We start from the raw sequence: 22,114 nt of genomic DNA, 5'->3' as shown, positions 1-22,114 counted from the left end.
TTACACTTAAAAGTTAAGGTGCTGCGTTTTGTTTTTTTCTTTTTGTAATCAAACCAATTTGTCTAAAGTTTTCGTTCGATTTACTTCCCTTTGTTCGGTTTACTTCCCTTTCTTCAAAAGGTAAGAGAGGGGGCCATAAAAATTGAAATATAAATATGTATGTATATTTATATCACACGCAGCACATGGTCCTGGACAAGTTCGTCCTTGCAATCCCAAACACGTCTAATGATTTGGCCCGGCATAGTCCTAAACGATACCGCCAAATTGAAATGATACGATTCCGAACAACACCGTCGATCAACATAACATAATCCCGAACAACACGATACGACCCTGAACAATACCGTCGAATTGACACGACATGACACTTTACTAGAACAATCTTTTTTAATTGCCCCCGAATGACTTATTGGCTTGTTTTTTATAGCCGTTGGGTGAAACTCAATCGTCGCCGTGGTTAGGATGAATGTAGCTCATTGGTAGACTTTTGATTTGCAATCAGAAGGTCCCGGGTACGCTTTTCGCCCATACACTGGCACACAATTCTTGTGTGCTTCAATGCATGTTCGTCACACTCCTCCCTTATCTCGAGATCACAAAATGGCAATGTTGGGCAAGCCGTTTTCTCCTGGTACCTCCGACGTTGTGCCGTCTTATGTCGCATCATTAAACTTTTCTTGCTTTGGATCCTTGGGTGCATAATCTTCAGAAGAGCTTTCTTCATCTGGTTGTTCATACAACAGTAAGGCTTCGTAATCTGATGAGGTAATTTCGTCACTGATTACGCAATTATGTCAGCACACTGAGTGCATATTCTTTATGTGGCGTGATGTTCCATCAACTGAAATGGAGTGTTGGCTATTGATTTTTGCCTCCGTTCTTGTGCCAAACTGCGTTGTACATCTTTCCCGCGGATTCTTCACCCAAACCGCATCTCCCTCCTTGGACTAATTAGCTTCTGTACTGTCGAGCACCATTACTTCATTGGTACCCTTGACACGGATCCCATAAGTGCATAGCATATTTTCAGGTGCCATTATGGCCATCTTGTCATCTTTAGGCATGACATTGTGCCAGTCGACTGCCTCTAAGATCGTTCACCTTGTTCTTGCGCAATGCAAGTTCTTGTGGTTCTATTTCTTTAACGATCTCATTTAACCATCGCTGTGGTACCCGAGTAAGTTGGTCAGTTCTGTTATCGTGAGACTTAACGAGCCCTACATCGATTGTCAGTGCATATTCCGAGGCCAAATCTCAGAGCATGGACAGGCGATGCCTAATTAACATTTCCGAGGCTACTTTGGTGTTCACTCTTGTCTGGTCGGACAAGGTGACAATTATCAACCGATATACAAAAGCTGAATCCATTCGGAAATGTATGGTTTTGGCTTTCGACTGTTGACACCTTGCAACTCAGCATCAAGCTCAGCGAAGTTTATATGCTTGTCGTCTTGCACTGCTCCGAGTCAGCTTGCACCTTCGCCATGAAAACATTGCTTTCCACCTGCACTGTAACATACACCAGTCACGTTTCATTGGATCGTCCTGGGCTGCTCTCAAACAAATGTCTTCGATCATCCGTGCTAGAAGAGCGTCTCGCACTTCGTCATCCCATCCAGTTGTCATCATATTTGCCTTCATTTTACAAACGCTATGGCGATATTTAACCAGCAACACACCAGGAAATTGTGAGTTTTCGCGCACACTGAAAATACAATTCGGTGAGTAAGTCTATCGGGCACTGCTGGAAGGTCACTTCCACGCCGCCATAACAATTTTCCATGCTCCTCCTGGACAGATAATCCCAACATGCATGAGCCCAGTCTCGGCTATTCTGGGGTATTGCTTTCCAAACCAAACTTCTCCAAATGTTCCTTGACATGGGTTGCAGAACACACTTTTATTCGCAAAAATGTCGTCAATATACGAAGACATAGCCGCGTTTATGGTTTTTTTTTCCTGGCTGAAGACGGTATTAACCTGCATTATTAAAGGAGTGAAATTTAATGCCAAACCTGAGGTAAGACATTATCGCTGTTCCTTGAACTCTATTATTTGGAACGGCCAAAGAGATTTGTCAACATGTACTTGAAAATAGGTGTAGATCCAGTACTGCAACCTTTAGTCCCTGATGTTGCCATTCTCTCAAGTTTTGTAAGCAAACATCCGCGTTAGACGTATGAACGTCCACATACTCATTTAGCTCCTGATAATCCATAATAAGCCAAAGTTTGTTCTCCTGCACAACAGGCATGAGGAGGATTAAACATTTTGGAGGGTCAAGTTCGTCCTTAGGATATGGCAGCAGCCAGTCATTATCGATCCACAGTCATATTCCTTATAAATTTGTGTTGGGGCTGGATACTCTTCAAGTCTATTTCTGAATATAAGTGGAGGTTTGTCGCCAGCCCATTTCCATGATGTGGTCCATTTCCGAGTGTTTTATTCATACTCGGTGAAGAAATCAGGTTTAGTAATGGCAGCAAAATTTATCTTGCTGAAATGTGGAAAAGTTACCTCACCAGCACTAGACACAGCTACTCCTCCCAGTCACTTGATTGCATCCAACCCAAACAATAAATCAAATCTTAGTAAGTATCCATCCAGAACTAGGACTTCTATGTTAATCCTCCACTTTGCACGAAGGTTCACTTGCATCACTCCTATTCTACAGCAGCTAAGCATGCTTCCATTTGCTGTGAGCACAATGCTCACTTTTCTCATCCATTCCTTGCAACATGACTTGCGAACTAGTGACTGTGCATCCAGTATGTATTAGAGCTGTACATGGTAGTCCATTGATTTGAAGTTCTAACCAGCAAAGAAACAAAATCGAATGTGGGACCAATAGGGGACTATTAGAAAGCTACCTGACTGAGTTCATGTATAGATAGAAATTCAAAGATCCTTTCGCCTGCATAATGAACCAGGTAGCTCAAAATTACCCTTAGCTTCTTTCCACTTTCTCCATGCCCTCTTCTCCACCTTCGCGATTATCGTCTGCTCTTGCAACAAAAGAAAATTTGCTAACTACCTTCCCCTCTACATAAAAAAATCATTAAAAAATAAAAACAAAACAAACAAAAACACCACTAACCATCGGCAAAAAAATTAATAACTAATAAGAAAAACATTCATAACAATGCGCCCCCCCCGAAAAAAAACAACAACAATGGCCCCCAAACAACAATAAATAAAAAAAAAAAAATTATTAAAAGGTTTCAAAAAAAGTACATATACATTTTGTTTCTTCATATCTTGATCAAATTCTTTTACTTCGTTTTCGTTTTCTTGTTAAAATAAAAAAATTTAAGATTACCAGTGGTGTTTTAATTATTTTCTCCTTAAGATATATGTGTAATCATTTTGCCTTATTTTTGGTTTTTGGTCTTCATCGAGTTTCTGCATTGGCATATCCCGATTCTTCCCGATATCTGCTCGAAACGCTCGTGAAAGTTCGGAAAAATCGCCGTTGCAAAACTGCATAAGTACCGAAAAAAAATTTATGATATTTCTACAGTTTCGTTTCATCATATCAAATTTGAAATAGATATTTGTAAAAGAAAAAGAAATTTTCGTTTCTTTCATTTTTCATTCTGATTTGTAGTTAAAACAAAAACAAAAAATAAATAGTGTTACAAAGCGGGGGCAAAACAAATCCCAATATTTTTATTAAATATCAAAACATTACATAAAACGCTACACTCCATCGTTCTTTGGTCTTTAACATCAAATGTTCACTTTCAGAAAATTTAAATGCAAAACACAGCAATTCGCAAAAGAATATACCTTCGATATTATAGCCCGAGAGTGAATGTTTTCATGTTTTCCTTGTGGCGAACTAGTCAATGGCATTGTCAAAATCTCTTTGTCTTCTAAGTTCGTTTCAATGGACAGAACAGCCAGATCCGACGGTTTCGACTGGTTCATGGTTGACTGGAGATAATTTTTTGTTTCATTTTGAAGAAACTTCTTTCACATGTTGCCATAGAAACACATATTGTAGAAGGAATTTTAGAGCCAACGTAAGACATGGCAATAACTCTACAAAGTCTCATTTGATGATAAACTGTAGGAATTGCAGTACAGTCCAGTGCTTGACTTCCTCCGAGTTTATTTCGACTGCTTGTCACCTTAAACGTGGAATGTCCAGACAAAGTTCTTCTTTGGATAGCTCATCATAGACAGCTGTGGGCCTGGTAATAGATAACTGCATTTCTTCCTCGCCAGCACAAATATGATGGCTGAACGGCAGAAAAAGTCAACAAAATGTCATTCACTGGCGATACTCTGATATCCAACGATATGGAAACGGTCAAGACACTCTACCATTGCTTTCTTAGTCTCCTGCTGCAATAACAATCTAGCATTTCTTGCCTCCTCTCCTGGCATTCTGTTCTTCTGATTCTCCTCTCTGTAGAGATATCAAGTTCTTCACATTTTGCAAGTGTTTGCTGGACGGCATTGCCAACAATATACGTATGCTGCTCTTCGATAAAGATCTTGAGGGACTTTAGTTTGGTAGCAATCATGTCTAAAGTAATACCTGTTGTTTGCATGTACTTCTGAGCTAGGTTTACTTCTTGTAAAACGTCATTCCAGAATAACAAGAAAGCAATGTAAGAAAAGTCGCATATAGTGTCGTCGACATAACACAGGGCTTCAATAACTATCACAAACTGGTTACAACTCTGTATCACCAGCTTCACTGCATAAGCATGTCCATTCCAGCGAGTTGTGCAAAATTTCTTTATTGTAAGATCTGTTTACTTTACTAACACATCCCAGTGATGGGTCGACAGAGCAAAAAAGTGTACAGCACCTCAAGACTTTCAAAAAATGTCACACAAGAGGGATTGTTAGAAAACGAATGTTTCCCACAAAGGTTCAAAGAATGATCAGAACAAGATACAAAAACCGCCCTTGGATTAATGTCCTTGATCTTTTTTTTTTTTTTTTTTTTTTTTTTTTTTGCACACCACCGTGGATTCCGGCCATGCTTGCAGCATTATCGTACTCTTGGTCGCGATAAAACTTAATATCTAGTCTTTCATTTTTTTAATTTCTCAAGGATATCGTAGGTAAATGCAGTAGCTGTTTTACCTTTCAAATGTAAAAATCCCAGAAATGACTCCCACACTTCAACTGCACCATCGCTGATATGTACAGATCTGATTACTGTTAACATTTGATCTGCATGCGAAACGTCTGGTGTGCTATCAAAAAGTATACCAAAGTACTTTGCATTTTTGATGTCAGCAACGAATTTTCCAATCACATGCTTTGCCAAAAGTGAAATAAACTCGGTTAGTGTTTCAGGCGACATGAATGAACATATTACCTGACTGTCACCCTTTGCTGGAGGCTGAAAAAAATGTTCCTTTAACACTACATCGTAGTGAGATAACAATTCAACAAGCTACAAGAAGTTGCCTTTGTTTAATGAGGACATATTCTCTCGATGTCCTCCAAATAACAGGTTCTGTCGTGCAAGAAAAAGTATCACGTCTGTGCAATCAGTCACTCACACACGCGCATGCGCGCACACAACGTTTATTCATTTCAATTTCCTCGCGCATTTTTGCACAAATATAAGTTTTCTAGCAACGGCATAATTTCAAATACGCCCACACACTTTTTCTCACAACAAAAGTAAAATGAATATATTTCTGGCGGACGTGAAAAAATTTAGAAGATTGTCTTTTTAACGCTTTTTCAAAAACCAAAATATCAGCAGTAGCAATCTTGTTTTGGAGCGGGCCCAAAATGTATAAAAATGCATCAAACATTCTTTCTTCCCTTCTTTTTCCTTTCTTCTCGCTTCGACGTCACACGAGAATATGCCTCTCGTTTTCATAACATCGTCGCTGTCAAAGCCGTCAAAACCATGATTACACACGTCACGTGGGCACTCAAAAATCACACTTATGAACACACGCAGCCATTCCGCACATTTTCTAATTAATAACAACGGATTACTTTCTTCATGGAACTTTTAAATAAGGCGAAAATTCCTATCGTTTTCATCTCATCGTCGGTTTCAAAGCTGCCAAAACCATAACGACACACGCTACGCGGCCACTCAAAAATCACACATATGCACACACGCACCCATTCCGTACATTTTCTATAAGAATTAATAACAACGGACTACTTTCCTCATGGGACTTTTAAATAAGGCGAACTTCGCCAGTTAAAACACAAACATTGAAATAAAGACCTTATTTTCACACAAGACTTTCACCTTCTAATCTTATTAATTCAACGAAGGACTTTCATCTAACATTCTAATCATAATGATTTCTCATTAACTTTTACCGATTGGACCGTTGCTTGTTCATCTTGTTGTTTTTGTTGAAAAATAAATGCGGTTCATTTTAAACGAGAAGAAGTCATTTTGTTTTATTCCTTTTTTTATTATTATTTTGTTTTATTCCTTTTTTATTATTATTTTGTTTGGGGCAAAGAGATTTAATTCCACTTAAACATATTTTCCCCTACACGTCTAAAATTCTGTGCAGAATGTCTCTGAACTTCCTTTTCTCTTTCTCCATCAGGGAAATGTGCGCTGCATCGATAGTTTTTGTTTGTTTGTTTGTTTGTTTTGTTTTGTTTTTGCAACTGTAGTCCTGAAGCCATCGTTTTCCTCTTCTCCCAGCCCGAAAAATGATCCTTTGATTGTTCATGCTTAATAATTTTGTTATTTAGCTTCCACACGGCTTCAAAAGCAGTGACGAAAGTAGACGTTCCAGGAGCCTTGTCATCTTTGGCAAACAACCGACAGCAAAAGCAGTACAACATTCCATCATGCAACCGAGTAAGCCATTCACGATCGTAGCACCCTTGACAATGAGGAATGAAACAAGGTTGTAGAAAGTTGCGCGATTCACTTTTAACCTTTGCGCCTGGCCTTTTACCTGACTTGAAAGGTCTCTGCTTATTCTGTAATGGCTCGCTTCCCCCTTTTGATATCAATTCTAACACTATCAGGCACAGGAATTTGCCACGATGACACACCGTTGTAATATTGACAAATTACTGGCGATGTTAGCAGTCGAGGCTTCAAACTCTTCTTCTGGTCGAGCTGCAATTTCTGCATCATAATGTTCTTCAATATCAGTTTGTTCTGTGTCGCTGTTTCTCGGTTGCTCGCTATCACTTGAAAAATGGCCTTTGAGCTGATTCTCCATGCGACGTACTTTCAGCTTCAATAAAATTAGAACTTTCGACAGTTTCTGGTTTCTGTATCCACTTCAGCACAGACGCTTTAAAAAAAAGTTTTGGATTCACTAATTCCATTAATGCCCACTTTATTTGACGACAAAACTTTGAAATTGTTAGAAGTTTGTTTTTTTCACACTGTTTTACCACCACCCCTTGCAAGGTTTGTCAATGCTGAAATATATGTATAATGTCCGGGGTCTCCTATATATATTGGAATCAGTACTTGTATCAGCATCAGGAATTTAGAAATCTGACAAGCAGCAAAATCCCACCCCTACACAGTAGAGATCCCCAGATGTTAGAAAGCCTTCTACTCTAATAGTTCCCCCCCCTTAGGACTGCTAGACTTTGGAATTCCCTTCCGGGTTCCTGTTTCCCCGAGTGTACTGACATGCAGAAGTTCAAGTGTAATGTAAACAGGCATCTTTCTGCTCAACTCCTTACATAGTATTCTGGCAAATTACTTCCCTCCAGATAGGTAGTCCACTACATCAAAGTAGCTGTGTTCCTTGTTTGGGGTGAAAATGCAATATAATAAAAAAAAAGATCGGTAATTATATTGAAATCAGGATAAATTTTGGAATCGTCCTATCGCTAGTACACACATTTATTTTGCTATTATATTTTGGAAAATGTTTTCTTTTTTTTCAGCTTCTTCATGTAGTACGGAGTATAACCGTTATTGAAGACAGGCTTTATTGGACGGAACGTCATTCTAGAAGAATGTATCACTGCAATAAATATAACTGTGAAAGCAAAATGATTGTCAGTAGTCCTATTCCTGTTTATTATGGAATTGTTAGTTACTCTAAAGTGAGACAACCCTCAAGTGAGTATTATTTTTAATCGTTTTGAGTATGACCTAAAAGTGTTGTGTGTCAATAACGTGATTAACACGGCCTTGGCTAGAAATGTAGAGAGGTCGAAAGGTGAAGACTGACAGGTTTCAAACTCATTGACTTCCATTGACATTGCACCTGCATGCTAGCAGGGGTCACGAGGCAAGTCAGTGCATTTTGAGTGCAAACCGGTTAACGGGATGTTACTGCCCTACATATACACCTTAAAATAAATAGACGACGTACATGCGCTTCTACAATTAGTTAATTGCAGTAAGAAAGTAAGAACGAGATAATCTTGATTCAAGATGAGAAAACGAAAAACAAGAAAAAGAGATCTGAATCGATTCAGCGATGCAGAGTCCCTGTCATCGATGGAAAATCCAAAATATGGACTTACACCCAACAATAATATCAAGTCGCATTTTTGGTATGCAGGAATCGTTGCGAGGTGGGCATCGACTAAAGAAGTCTGACACACACGCAAACACCCATGACTATATGCACACATGTGCACACACAAAGACAGACGATCACGATCATTTTTTTTTACTTGTCACCACTTATCAAGGCCAGTAGGCCACTCAAGAATAAGGGCTAATGAATATAAAATCATATGCATACATATTATATATACACATATGTAGAATATACCCCTGTCCTCACCCAGATATATAACAGAGTGCACTGAGATCAGAACTCAGTTTGTAAGCTCTCAGGGGTATAGAGTTACCTATTACTTACCATGATGCCTAGTATTATGTAATCACTGTGGCAGGTTGTCTAAAATGCCTTAGTTCAGCCTATATAAATGTTAACATGTACTTTTGTCCCTGACACAAAGTATATACACACATTGACAGCAAAGTAAAACGCACAACACAGTTGATCTATAAAAATACCTTATTCAAACCAACTCTAACACTCCAACAATTAGCTTTTCTGTGACAAATTGTTATTCTTGATTTGACGTTTATTGAAAGGCGTAAGTGGGAGGCGTGCAGTGGTTAAACAGTTATCTGGTTGTGAAGAACTGGTGACATGTTTTGCAGCCTTCTCCCTCTGACTAACTTTTTGTGTCTCTGCGACGATTTTATTTATAATCACATTTTTCCCATTCGTATTGCTAATATTTCCTTGGTCTATTGTCTCAACCATTTGACCAATATCTGCTCAAATATTTTTGGATCGAATTATGCATTCCATTTGACAATGGTGGAAATACCGAAATCTTAACATTTGAATTTGTTTGTTTGTGTGTTTGTGTGTTTGTGTGTTTGTGTGTGTGTGTGTGTGTGTGTGTGTGTGTGTGTGTGTGTGTGTGTGTGCAACCCATTAAATGTTTTTCTTTCCGGCGTTGACTGCCAATATTTAATACAAGGTCAACTGTATCCTCTCTGGTAATACTAATAAGTGTCCGTCTACATTCTAATTCACTTGTTTTTAACCTTTCAGTTTGAAACGTTTAATCTATTTTTACAATATCTGTAATTTTAGCAACATAATTGAGCAAGCACTAGTGAAGAATAAGATTTTTTCTATGCAAATTGCTCGAGACAAGGCACGAAATCACTTGATGTAAGTAGCTAATAAGAACAAAAAATAATTATAGCAAAGACGCCAGATCCCTATTGACCTTAGTTAAAGAAAAAACAAGGTTAAAAGTAGGAGGAAAGCAGTCAGCAAGAAGATAATTTCACAAGCTTGTGATTTCGCACCTTGAACAGGACCCCAAGAACGTACGTTCAACATTAGCCACCTCCGAGTTTTTGACCGAGGGGGGAAAGGACTCAATGACTCACATACCGGCTTTCTGCATCTCAAGAACATGTTCTTAGACACTAATATCTGTGCAAAGTGACAAAGTGTAAGAAAAGACACCTATTTTTTGAATGGCCTTGTTGTCTCTGATTCGTTTAAAACGTATTTTTTTTTGTTTTCTGCAAATAAATAATTCAAAGTGTAGTATCTGTTCTCCACAGGATCAAGTGTACACGCCTATCTTGCCATAATAGTTTAGATAATGTTTTTTTCGTCGTATTGTTTCCATTAATTGATTTTTGATTATAATTGATGGAAGTCAAATCTCTCACACTGACGGCAGATTTATTTCGACGTAGAACAGCCATTGCAAACCTTTCCTACATCATTGATCCTTCGACTTTATGTATTTCTACATTTACCATCTACTCCCTTACAAAAAATTATAGCCATCAGAAAATGACAGAAACAAAAAACAAGCAGGCAAAAAATAACTTTTTCATAAACTTTAGGTTTTGTATAAAATAAAAAATCACTTTTTTCATAAACTTTAGGTTTTGTATAAAAATGATATTATGCATTCGTATCACAAAAATAAAAAAATAAAACGTTTTCTAAATAGTTCAAGAAATAATAAACAGAAACAGAAACACTAGAAGAATTATCAGTGAACACAGATGATTCATTGAGTCAATCAGTTTGTTTATGCAAGCAGCTGTTTCTGACAAAGCTACCATCATCATTGTCGTCGTATCGTATCATATCATTATCGGTTTCCATAACAACGAAGTCAACGCCATATTGGACGTATGAATTCAAGTCTGTATGATACATTTCTTAGACATGACACAAGCTGAAAAGAAATAATTGTTTTTAAATTATTTATCCCCAACTGTATAATTTGTTACCTCCTGGGGTAATTTTCCCCCTGTTTGAGAACCTCTGGCATAGACACTGTATTTAGGTGCCGAGTGCAAAAGTTATTAGAGTCAGTTCTACATTTTAAAAGAATAAAACGTTTTCTAAATAGAAAATTATGAAGTTAATTTCTATTACAATAAATAATGAACAAAACCCCTAGAAGAATTGTGGGTACACTGCTGATTCATTGAGTCAGTTAGTTTGTTTATGTGGTGGAAGCAAGTGAAAGTAAAAGACTTACTTTAAGCCTTTCAAAAATACCCAAACTCCAACATGCAAGCCACAATGTCGTGATGTATCAGTTATACAAGTTGATAAATTCAAATATCTGGGTTACTGAATCATATCTGATTAAAGGTGCATTACTGAAATACAAAGTCGCATAGCCGCAGCCAAAGTCACCTTCAAGAGATTGTCACCAATCATGACCAACAGAAACATTACAATAGACAGATTCAGAATACTCCGAACGTTAATTTCTGTTACAAGAAATAATAAACAGAAACACTAGAAGAATTATCAGTGGGAGCACAGATGATTTATTGAGTCAATCATTTTGTTTATACAAGCAGCTGTTTCTGACGAAGCTACCATCATCATCGTCGTCATATCGTATCATATCATCATTGGTTTCCATAACAACGAATTCAACGCCATTTGAACCTCCTAGAACTGCACAGTACCTACACCATCAACAAGGAAAAGGCCATTTCAGAAATTGCATAGACTGACAATTTTCAACAGTTCCCCCATTATTGACCTTATCGGTTTTATGTACTTCTCCATGTACCCCCTACTCCCATACAAAATTTTCATATGCATCATAAAGTAACAGAAAAAAACAAAAAGGCAAAAAATAACTGTTTTTTAATTGTTTATGACTTTAGGTTTTGTATAAAAATCGTATTATACATTCGTATCACAAAAATAAAGAAAATCAAGCTTTTTCTAAATAGAAAATTATGAAGTTAATTTCTATTACAAGAAATAATGAACAAAACCACTAGAAGAATTGTGGGTACACTGCTGATTCATTGAGTCAGTTAGTTTGTTTATGTGGTGGAAGCAAGTGAAAGTAAAAGACTTACTTCAAGCCTTTCAAAAATACCCAAACTCCAACTTGCAAGCTACAATGTCGTGATGTACCAGTTACACAAGTTGATAAATTCAAATATCTGGGTTACTGAATCATATCTGATTAAAGGTGCACTACTGAAATACAAAGTCGCATAGCCGCAGCCAAAAATCACCTTTAAGAGATTGTCATCAATCATGACCAACAGAAACATTAAAATATACACCAAATTCAAAATACTCTGAACATATGTACGGTCTGTTCTCTTATACGGTTGTGAGTGCTGGACAATCATGAACAGCACGAGGAAAAAACTAGAGGCAACTGAGACTTGGTTCTTAAGGAGAATTTTGAAGATATCCTGAACAGAAAAGAAAAAAAAACTAGGAGGTATTAGAAATTGCAAACACAGAAAGATCTCTGATAAGAACAGTATGAAAAAGACAAGTGAGATTCATGGGCCATGTCTACAGAAAAAGCGGAATTGGACAGGTTAGTTTGACGGGAAAGATCGTGGGTAGAAGAATCAGAGGACGACAGCAAGAAACATATGTTGACAGTCTAAATACTGAATGATGAGTAACAATTAATTCATGAATGCAGAGAGAGAGAGAGAGAGAGAGAGAGAGAGAGAGAAGGGAGAGATAGATGGAGAGCCACAGCTGTCAATGCCTGTACCAGGCAGAGCATCACTTGATGATAATGCTGTAAGGAGCTGTTTCTGATTAGGCTACTTTCAAGCAGTTTCTGGCTGTTTTTATTGCTACTAAACTTGAGATCCCTGATTCGCATAATTATTTTAAAATTAACAGGTACTTCAATTATTTATCCCCGACTATATAATTTTTTCACCTTCTAAGGGTAAATTTATCTCTGGTTGAGAACCTCTAAGGTAGATGAATATGGGCATAGTAGGGATTGATTTTCAGTAACGTAGCAGGTGTTAGAGTCCTATCGCATTATAACCCTGCCTATTGAAGAGAAAATTGTATTGAACATGTTTTGTAGAGTCAAATTACTTAACAACAAAAAAACAAAATGGCGAATCGTAGCTAATTTTATTCTTGACGGACGCACTAAATAACGTAAATTCTCGCCGTTCATATGCAAATTAAATTGGCTGCGTAAAAAATAAGCCGTTTGAAGAACGAGGAGTTTGTTTGAAGAAGGCGAGCCGTACATACGTACTACACCAAGGTATGGCGGATTATTTATGTGAGTCAACATGAAGGAGATGAAAGGGGACAGAAAACTGTGGTTGTTCATTACTGAAGAAATCTCACATCTAACACATCGTTGGCAAGGTCCTGACTTTGAAGTAGTATTTTTAGCCCCTTTTTGTGGAAGGGACGGCACCTTATAGTTAATGGTAATCATTTTTTTCACACAACTCTTGCTTTCCTTATTTTATCCTTCAGTCCTCACATTCCAGGAACGATGTTTCTGACAAAGAGGGAAGAATTGCAATTTTTTCTGGGTCATAATCTACTCCATCTAATACGTATCGTAGGCAACATTTTGACATTGATTAGTATTTTTAGCCCCTTACATCAAGTGGCTTCATGCCTTATCTCGAGCGATTTCTATTTAAAAAAAGTTTATCAACAAGTGTATTCCCTTTTCAGATTAGTTTTGCAAGTTTTTGTACATCAAATCAATAGAATTTTCATTTTCTGGAGAGTTGTGTGCCGTATCAATCAACCATGTTTTGTTTCTTCCGGCCAGGTTCATGTTTGTGTCAAGTAGATTTTATTTATTCCTGTCAGGTACCATTTCCAGTTCACCAAACCCGTTATTGAGCATTTAGAGCATATCATTGAATATTGATAAAACAAAGACAGTTGGACATTCATGATCGCAATTAAGTGGACAAATCAGTGAAGTTTATTTGCATCAAATACCGTTTGAATCGCAGAAAAGATTGTGAATTTTTAACGACTAACAAATCCCACAGTTTGAATCTTTAATAAGTATTGAATCAACTTTAATTAGCAATCACACAAAGTGATCGTTCTTGTCAGAGCTCCATCTCAAATCTGGAGAGATTTGTACCATGTCAATCCACCATATTTTTTTCCGGCAAGGTGCATGTCTGTGTCAAGCAGGTTTTATTTATTCCTGACAAGTGCTATTTCCGATACACCAGACCCAATATTCAACACTATATAAAGGGACAATAATAGCTGACAACTCTAAATTCATAATATATAACCAAGGGAAATAAATGAAAAATAAAATTGAAATCATGTAGCTTATTGTTTAAAATTAAAAGTATTTTTATATTTATCCTATTTTTTAATAACTATTATAAATGTACTATTACGGCTGTATACGGAAGAATGACAACATTTTGATTTATAAAAATATAACAAGAGCTTTATTGAGGGTTTTGGGGGGTGACTAACGATGAGTGGAGATGGATGGTGGGTTAATAAGAGCAATACAGGAATTCGAAGGCTGAATCTCGGCTTCTACTCGACAAAACAAAAAACTAAACCCTCAACTCAACTCAGGCAGCTGTTATGTAATTGTCTGTGACCTCCGACATCCCTCTCTTTTGACAATCGATTCAAAGCCTTTATCCACTGCAGCTGTAATCGCCAGTGATCTAAATTGGCCTTTCGAAATTTCGTTTTTTTTTTCTTTTTTCACGTTCGATTCTCGTCGGATTCATTTGGCCTTGGTTCACCGAAATGGCTTTTGGAAATTTCAATTTTCACCGAAATGGCTTTTGGAAATTTCAATTGTTTCACCGAAATGGCTTTTCGAAATTTTAATTGTTTCACCGAAATGGCTTTTTGAAATTTCAATTATTATTTGTTTGACGTCTCGTTATCATTAGCTGTGTTCTCATGATTTTCGGTACATACGACCTTGATTATTCAATAATAAATGTCTAAAATTTTCTATAAATTTCAGGTTCGAATCCTTGTTTCCAGTCACCGTGTAGTCACATTTGCCTGCTTTCGCCAATAAATCCTGGATATAAATGTGGCTGTCCATATGCGATGCGATTAAGCAACAACGGAAAAGATTGTGTCACTTGTACGTATTTTGTATTTCATATTCATATTTTATTAGTTAAGAGACCCACCATTGCCCGGAATGCTTTTGTTTCAATTTATAGCGATAAGACTAGCATCTCTGAATGAAGATTACTTCATCGACCGAAACAGTAATACACAAGGCAAAAAAATGTTACTTTATGCTTTGCATTAGAAATTTTTAAGTATCGCAGGTTCACCTGTTAGGTGTTATACATACATATATATATATATATATATATATATATATAGAGAGAGAGAGAGAGAGAGAGAGAGAGAGAGAGAGAAAATAAAAAAGGAACAAACCGTATTATGTGTTCACCAACGTTTCGTCTTTATTTCGAGACTTCCTCTGGGTGATATATATATATATATATATATATATATATATATATATATATATATATATATTATAATTGTTAATTTCAATGTATACCGTTTTCATTTTAATGGGTTGAGACTGTTATAATAAAAACTTAATCACCGTTAATTTCGAGTAAAGCTCAAAGTATCTATTTTATAGGTGCAGAGCATATATAATAGAAAACTTTGTTGAAATTCAAAGACTTACATTTTTTCTTTTATATAACTCTTGTTTATTCAATCTTGGATATCTTCATTACATTAATGAGATAACAATTTTATGATTTTATTTTTTCATAAAAATTTTGTTTCTCACCAACTCGTCAGATGTGATTTCCTTCCGACGTTACCAACAAAAAGTTCATTTTCTACATGATAAACCCGATGCGTTCGTTTGGGGAAAAGAAATTCCATTTTCACGTTGTTATAAAATGGCCGACGTGTAACAATGTGAAAATGGGATTTCTTTTCAAAGATAGGCTCTTTTCATCAGAGGAAAAACATCAGTAAAAAAATGTATCACTGGTTAGCATGAATTTGAAAAAAAATATAAAAATATTATTTATGGATTAAAAAGCATTTTCGATAGAATTAAATAAAATGAAAGTGTCAAATATATGAATCAATTAATTACAATTGAAGTTGTACTCCACAAGGTCCAAAAGGAAAACCTTGCAATCCAAAGTGTGAACGGATTATTTTGAAGTTCAAAAAGTTAATTAAACTTGAAAATACATGAAGTTGGACAAAAAAAGAAAACTTCTTTTTTTACTTGGGAATTACCGCGTATCAAGGCTCGAATCCTACTCGATGATATAGGTTGAATATAAGATGGCAGTGTAGTAATCGTTAATAGTTTAAATTGGGTAAGGTTTTATTGTTTATGAGAGACGGCTCAACAAGAACTTGTTTACATTGGATTTGCAGCCTACCATGTTGTAGTCAACTGGAAAGCATGCCAGCAGAACAGTGTTCCACAGGTGGGCAGTTCTGGGAAATACGCTTTGTTCATGGAATCTGCGTTTAGATTTAGTCACAGAGAGAGAGTTAGGGAAATCATATATAATGGTTGTAGTTAGAGTGTTTTTCTAGAAAGTTTAGCAAGGGGAACAATAGATTGGAGTTTACTCGAGAACTTGTCATGAAAATAAAGATAAAGTTCGCAACATCTCTTCTGTGAAAAGATTGCAGGGAAGAGAAAAGGGCATCATCTACTAGTTTTGAAGCCAGTTTTGAACTCTATCAAGACTGGATAGGATGCACCGAGCAGCGCCTGCCCAGATGTGGCAACTGTACTCCATTTTAGGACGTACTTGGTTCTTATATAGAGGATTGCATCAGCAGTGAGATACCTACTGGAGCGATAGAGTGATCCAAATATTTCCCAGCAATCTTGAGAACAGATTTGACGCATGTATTCCATTTCAGATCGGGGAGTGAAGGTTAGTCATAGAAGCTTGTAATAACATTGAGCTTCCCCAAGACAGGAGCCATTCATTTCAATTCGGGCGTGATGGGGGTCAGAGCGTTTATGATGAAAGGAAAGAAGCTTGGTTTTCGATGCATGAAAATGAATTATCTTCTTTCTGTGGACTTTTCCACAATACAACCACTGATCATCATATTGATCTCAGATAAAACTCACTTTCCCAACTGTTTCACTTCACAATTGAAACTTTCTCTTTATGAATTTAATATCCTGCCCAGATTATATGCAGCACTTGGAGATGGACAGAACTCCTTCAAATCGTAGTAATCGCAGAAGACAACTCTGATGTACTTATCTAACTAAATAGTTTTTTTGTTTAGTTTATTTTTGTTTGTTTGTTTTTGTTTTGTTTTTTTGCTTTGTTTTTTTACTAGCCTTTAACCAGATAAAACCGATTGCTGCTGATGCAGCGAAAAATACCGAATGAAAACGAGCATTTAAATCATAACAGAAACAATTAAGTAAACATTTAAAGCAAGAAAAACACTCGCCGGATAGAAAAAAATATTTTTCGGGGAAGAAAACTAATGAAACACCGTTTATAATTTTTTTTTCACGCGAAAGTTTAATTAGAAAAGGAGATTCCGTTTTTGAATTTTTTTTTGTCACTTGTCCGGCTTTTAACCCCCCCCCCCCCCAAAAAAAAAAATTGAATCGTGTTATTTTTTTAAATCAAACACTAATCTAACTCTAATCGAAAATTTAATCGAAAAATAAAATCTGCTTTTTCTTTGCAACATTGGTCCGATTATTGAACCAGAAAAAAATCAAACCGTTTTATTTCTTATTTATTTTTTTATTTATTTATTTCTTATTTATTTTTTTATTTATTTATTTATTATTTATTTTTTTTATTTATTTATTTTTTATTTATTTTTTTTTATTTTTTTATTTTACCCTAACACTAAACTAACACTAACCGACTTTCATTGTTTTTTTTTAAGTTATTTGTTGACTGTTTGTTTGTTTCTTTCTTTGTTTTATTACTCTTTTTTTCTTTTCTCTATTGTAAATTCTTGACAATCACCAACTTAATGCAATCAAGTTAAATTGCCATTTGCTTTTTCTTGCCTTCCGATTGGATAAGTACTGTTGGAATTTTTTTGTACCAATAATGGTGCATTCCTCCCTGTTTACATTTATTATTTTTTATCTGGTTCTTATATATGATTTTTTGCATTTTGTATCCTTTATGATTTTTAGTTTCGTATATTTCGGGTTTGTACGAAACTCCCTTTAATTTGGAGAAAAGAGAAATGCTAGCTCCGTGATGACGTCACGAGCTCAGCGTGGATTTCGGCCTCTTTTGAAATTCTGCTGACGTGGAGATTGAACGTGTTGTTCATTGCCCTGCGCTGAAAATGGAATTTTGACGAGCCTCCTTCAAAGAAGAAAACCCGGCAAGAAATTAATACCCGGAAACGTGACGAGACGTACTTCTGGAAACTATTTACGTGACTATGGTTTTGCACGTATTTTAGAAAGAGTGAAATTATTCTAAAGAAAATACCTTTTTACGTGACAAGGAATTTTGGAATCTCCTATCCGGACAAGCGACGCCGTCTTGCTCCTGAAATCCATCTGTGTGTGTCTACGGTTTGCACGCAAACATGGAGGGAGAATAAATTCTAAAAGGACTTTAAACAAAACAAAAAGAAAAAGGCACGTGCCTGACTGGCTTTCAATTTTTGAGTATGCTCCTAAAATTTGTTTCATATGCGAGTGTGATTAGGAGATACTATTTTGAATATTATTAGTGGATTCGTTAGTGGATACACACAACTTCTTTATAAGAACCAGTGTTATTTTTTTCATAATATGTTACTTTGGCGTTTCATGAGTTTAATGCCAGCAAAGGGAAAAATTTGCAACTTATTATTGTAAATAAAATATCTTCTTCGTTTCAAAGCAAGACCTTTATATTTTATTCTTTACCCCCTCCCCCTCTTTTGTTCCATGCTGTTTTTTTTTCAGGTTAGTTACTTTCACGTCGAGTTTATCTGGAAGCAAGATAAAATTCCGACAGTACTTCAGCATGTATTTACATAAACAGGCAGAAAAAGCCAAACGAAATGTCGGTTTTAGTCTTCTGCTTCAAAATTTGCACCAGTATCTCCAAAATCCTTAACTTTAACAATTGGACTTTCCGTTAAAGAATTCAGTATTCAGCTCAGAGTGATTGCACGGCTTAGCAGGAGGAAAAATCCCCCAAATCCAACATTACACAAGGAGTAGTGATCGCAGGAGGAGACAACTCTGTTGTACTTATCTTACTAAGTAATTCTTTTCTTTTTTATTTTTGCAGTTAATGCTGAGTTCTTGATCTATAAAGACATAATTTCTATCACGCCCCTCACTTGGGATAACAATACAGAAACCTCTGTCGTCTCTATTGCTGAATATCAATACTATAAAAAGCATTCAAGCCTTGACTACGACGGCGAAAAAGGGTACTTGTACTTTCTGCACTTTTCATGGTGGGTGAGTAATTTTTTACTTATTTCAAATATAAAAGATGAATATTAAGGATCCGTGGAACAACGGATAATCAATTGTAAAAAGTGATATTCTCCTGAAGTTTGATGTTTCAATTCTCAGTAAGGGCGACCGAAAAAATACAATTGCGAATTAATTAGGACCTCTATCCAGTCATGGCTGATGTAACAAGCGCATGCTACTATCGTGAAGTAAATAAAAGATTTTATTTGAAACATTCTCGAGTTCGACAAGATACATTTGATGTAGGTCGGAGGTTACATCGGCTGAAACGTTGTGAAACTCACACTGAAGATGAGAACAGTAGTCTCATCAATTCAAATAATACGAATCACAAATCCTCATCTCAAAAATTCAGAAACATCATTGATGATTTAAATTGTTTGAAATAATATTCGCATCTTGTGTTGTGTTGTTGTATCATAAAGGGAATCGTGTGTGATCGTCTAGTGGTCAGTCTATTAAATGATATGTTCATATGCCGTTGTGTGTGTGTGTGTGTGTGTGTGTGTGTGTGTGTGTGGTACATGTATGTTTAGACATACTTTCTGCGTCGTCTTGGAGGGAGACTGGTACCTGTTTGGACGAAGATTCAATCACTCCGAAACGATGAATTTATTTCACTTTCCAGATGTCTTGCAGAAGGATGGAAAGCGAATCTCTGGCTTGTATGGTTTCTCTTGGTCTCATTTTTACACACGTCAGCGCCCCCCCCCCCCCAGTGAAAGGGAGGAGACGGCTGTGAAGCCGTCCCTTGCCTTTTAAGTCCAAACCAAATCTCCTCGATTCAGCTAACCTAATCACGTGACTCACACGCAGTCCAATCAGCTGCTAATTTACACACCTCCCCCTCTCTCTCTCTCTCCTGATCCATTCTCTAACACTTGGAGGGAGGGAAAAGTGTTCGACTCAACTCCAATCTATGGTCCCCTTGCCAAACTTTCACAAAACACACTCAACTAACTGCAACCACTATAAAAGATTTTCCTCATTCTCGATCTGTGCCTAAATCTAAACGCAGATTCCATTAACAAAGTTTCTTTCCCAGAACTGCCTGCGTGTGAAACACTGTTCTGCTTGCCTGCTTTCCAGTTGAATACAACATGGGTAGCCTTCAACTCCAATGTAAACAAGTTCTTCATATTCTACCCAATTTCCATCATTAACGATTACAATACTACCACCTTACATTCATTAACCTCTTTACTCGAGTGGCCTTCCTGCCTTGATAAGTGGTGACAACCTTGTAAAATAAAAATGAAGTTTAATTTATACAGAAGAATGCTGGATGGCTCCAAAACGCAGTACAAATGGAATACAGTAAATAATAGATTAGTACACTATTATATATATATATATATATATATATATATATATATATATATATATATACACACACACACACACACACACACACACACACACACACAGAGAGGCAGCAAAAAGAAAGTCCGCACTTGTAATTTTTTCAAAAACTGCAAACATAAGCTAAATTTAATGTAACTGTTTAAACAAACTTGTAATTTTTTCAAAAACTGCAAACTTAAGCTAAATTTAATGTAACTGTTTAAACAAACTATACCTCATTTGATTGGCCTTTTATTCTTCTATAATTTTACCTGTTCATATTTGACTTTTAATTGAAATATTCTAGTATTCACGTCAATAAAAAAAAAATAACTTCAAATTGAGGATGCAAAAAGAAAGTCCGCACAATGGAAAATTGTTGTTTATATGTAACTTAATAAATACAACAGGAACACAATGAACTAGTTAATATTTAGTAGCATAGCCCTTCTGCAATTTGACAGCCTGCAATCTTTTGGGAATTCCTTGAATTAGATTGCAGCAATACTCCGGGGAAAGAGCATTCCACTTTTCTTTAATTTTTGTCCAAAGTTCTTTCAAATTTGAAATTTTATCATCGCATAGCTGTTGCTTGATGTAATGTCATACGTTTTCGATAGGATTGAGGTCTGGAGATTGTGCAGACCAAACCAAACATGGAATATCATGCTCTTCCAAGAACCTCTTGACATTGCCAACTGTTTAAATGAGAGCATTATCCTGCATGAAGATAGGATTATCATCCAAATTCCGACCAAAGTAGGGTAGAAAATGCTCAGTCAACATATTAATGCACTTGGTCGAATTAATTTGACCTTGCAAGCGAACTATAGGCTTTGGACCATTGGTACTAGTAATGTCCCATGCAGTGTTCAAGCTGAGCACCTAGGATTAAATTCTTCATCTTTCCTCCGACGGACGTACTGCCTACCATCACTGCCTAATCTATTGAACTTGTTTTCGTTGCTAAAAAGCACTTTTGACCAATCATGATCTTCATTGCATCTAGAAAAGTCTAGACAGCATGCTTTTAATCTGTTCTCGACAGTAGAAAGAGAGCACTTTTAACAAGATTGCACTGTTGTTAGATTTGGAAAGTCGTTTCAAATCTGTTTCTTAGGCTGCGGATCTTGATAGCATTGTCTTCTCTGTTAGAAGTAACTCTAGTACGACCAGATTTAGGGGCATCACGAACACTGCCAGTGTTTTGGTGCTTTTGTACAGTCTTTCTCATCACATTTCAATCTGCGGCTGATTTCTCCATTGAATAAACCAGAAAGGTGGAGATTAATAAGCTCCTGACGATCACTAAGAGAAAATTGCAGCATATGGACTAAATGTTACGTTGTATAACCTGGAACAACAACAATTACGATTAGACATGCTTTGTTGCGTGTTGGTGGATATTTTAAACTGATTTAGGGGCGATAATTTAAGCTGGTTTTAAGCGAATTTGTTGCTGTGGACTTTCTTTTTGCCTCCTCAATTTGAAGTTATTTTTTTTAAATTGACGTGAACACTAGAATATTTCAATTAAAAGTCAAATATTAGC

At 36.4% G+C, this 22,114-nt stretch overlaps 1 protein-coding gene across 2 annotated transcripts in view; it reads left to right on the top strand.

The window, feature by feature from the left end:
- The window catches only part of LOC145263100 (low-density lipoprotein receptor-related protein 2-like), a 599,989-nt gene that overhangs the window by 196,585 nt on the left and 381,290 nt on the right, over positions 1-22,114 (top strand). For both annotated transcript variants that reach the window (XM_080120027.1, XM_080120026.1), the window contains exons 29-31: positions 7,879-8,056; positions 14,743-14,868; positions 19,025-19,200. In XM_080120027.1, coding sequence (XP_079976153.1) covers positions 7,879-8,056; positions 14,743-14,868; positions 19,025-19,200 — 480 coding nt within the window. The remainder of the gene's footprint in view (positions 1-7,878; positions 8,057-14,742; positions 14,869-19,024; positions 19,201-22,114) is intronic.

Source organism: Euprymna scolopes, chromosome 38 (assembly GCF_053919585.1).
Source record: "Euprymna scolopes isolate OS-2025 chromosome 38, ASM5391958v1, whole genome shotgun sequence".
NCBI lineage: Eukaryota > Metazoa > Mollusca > Cephalopoda > Sepiida > Sepiolidae > Euprymna > Euprymna scolopes.
This window is presented reverse-complemented; position numbering and strand designations above follow the sequence as displayed.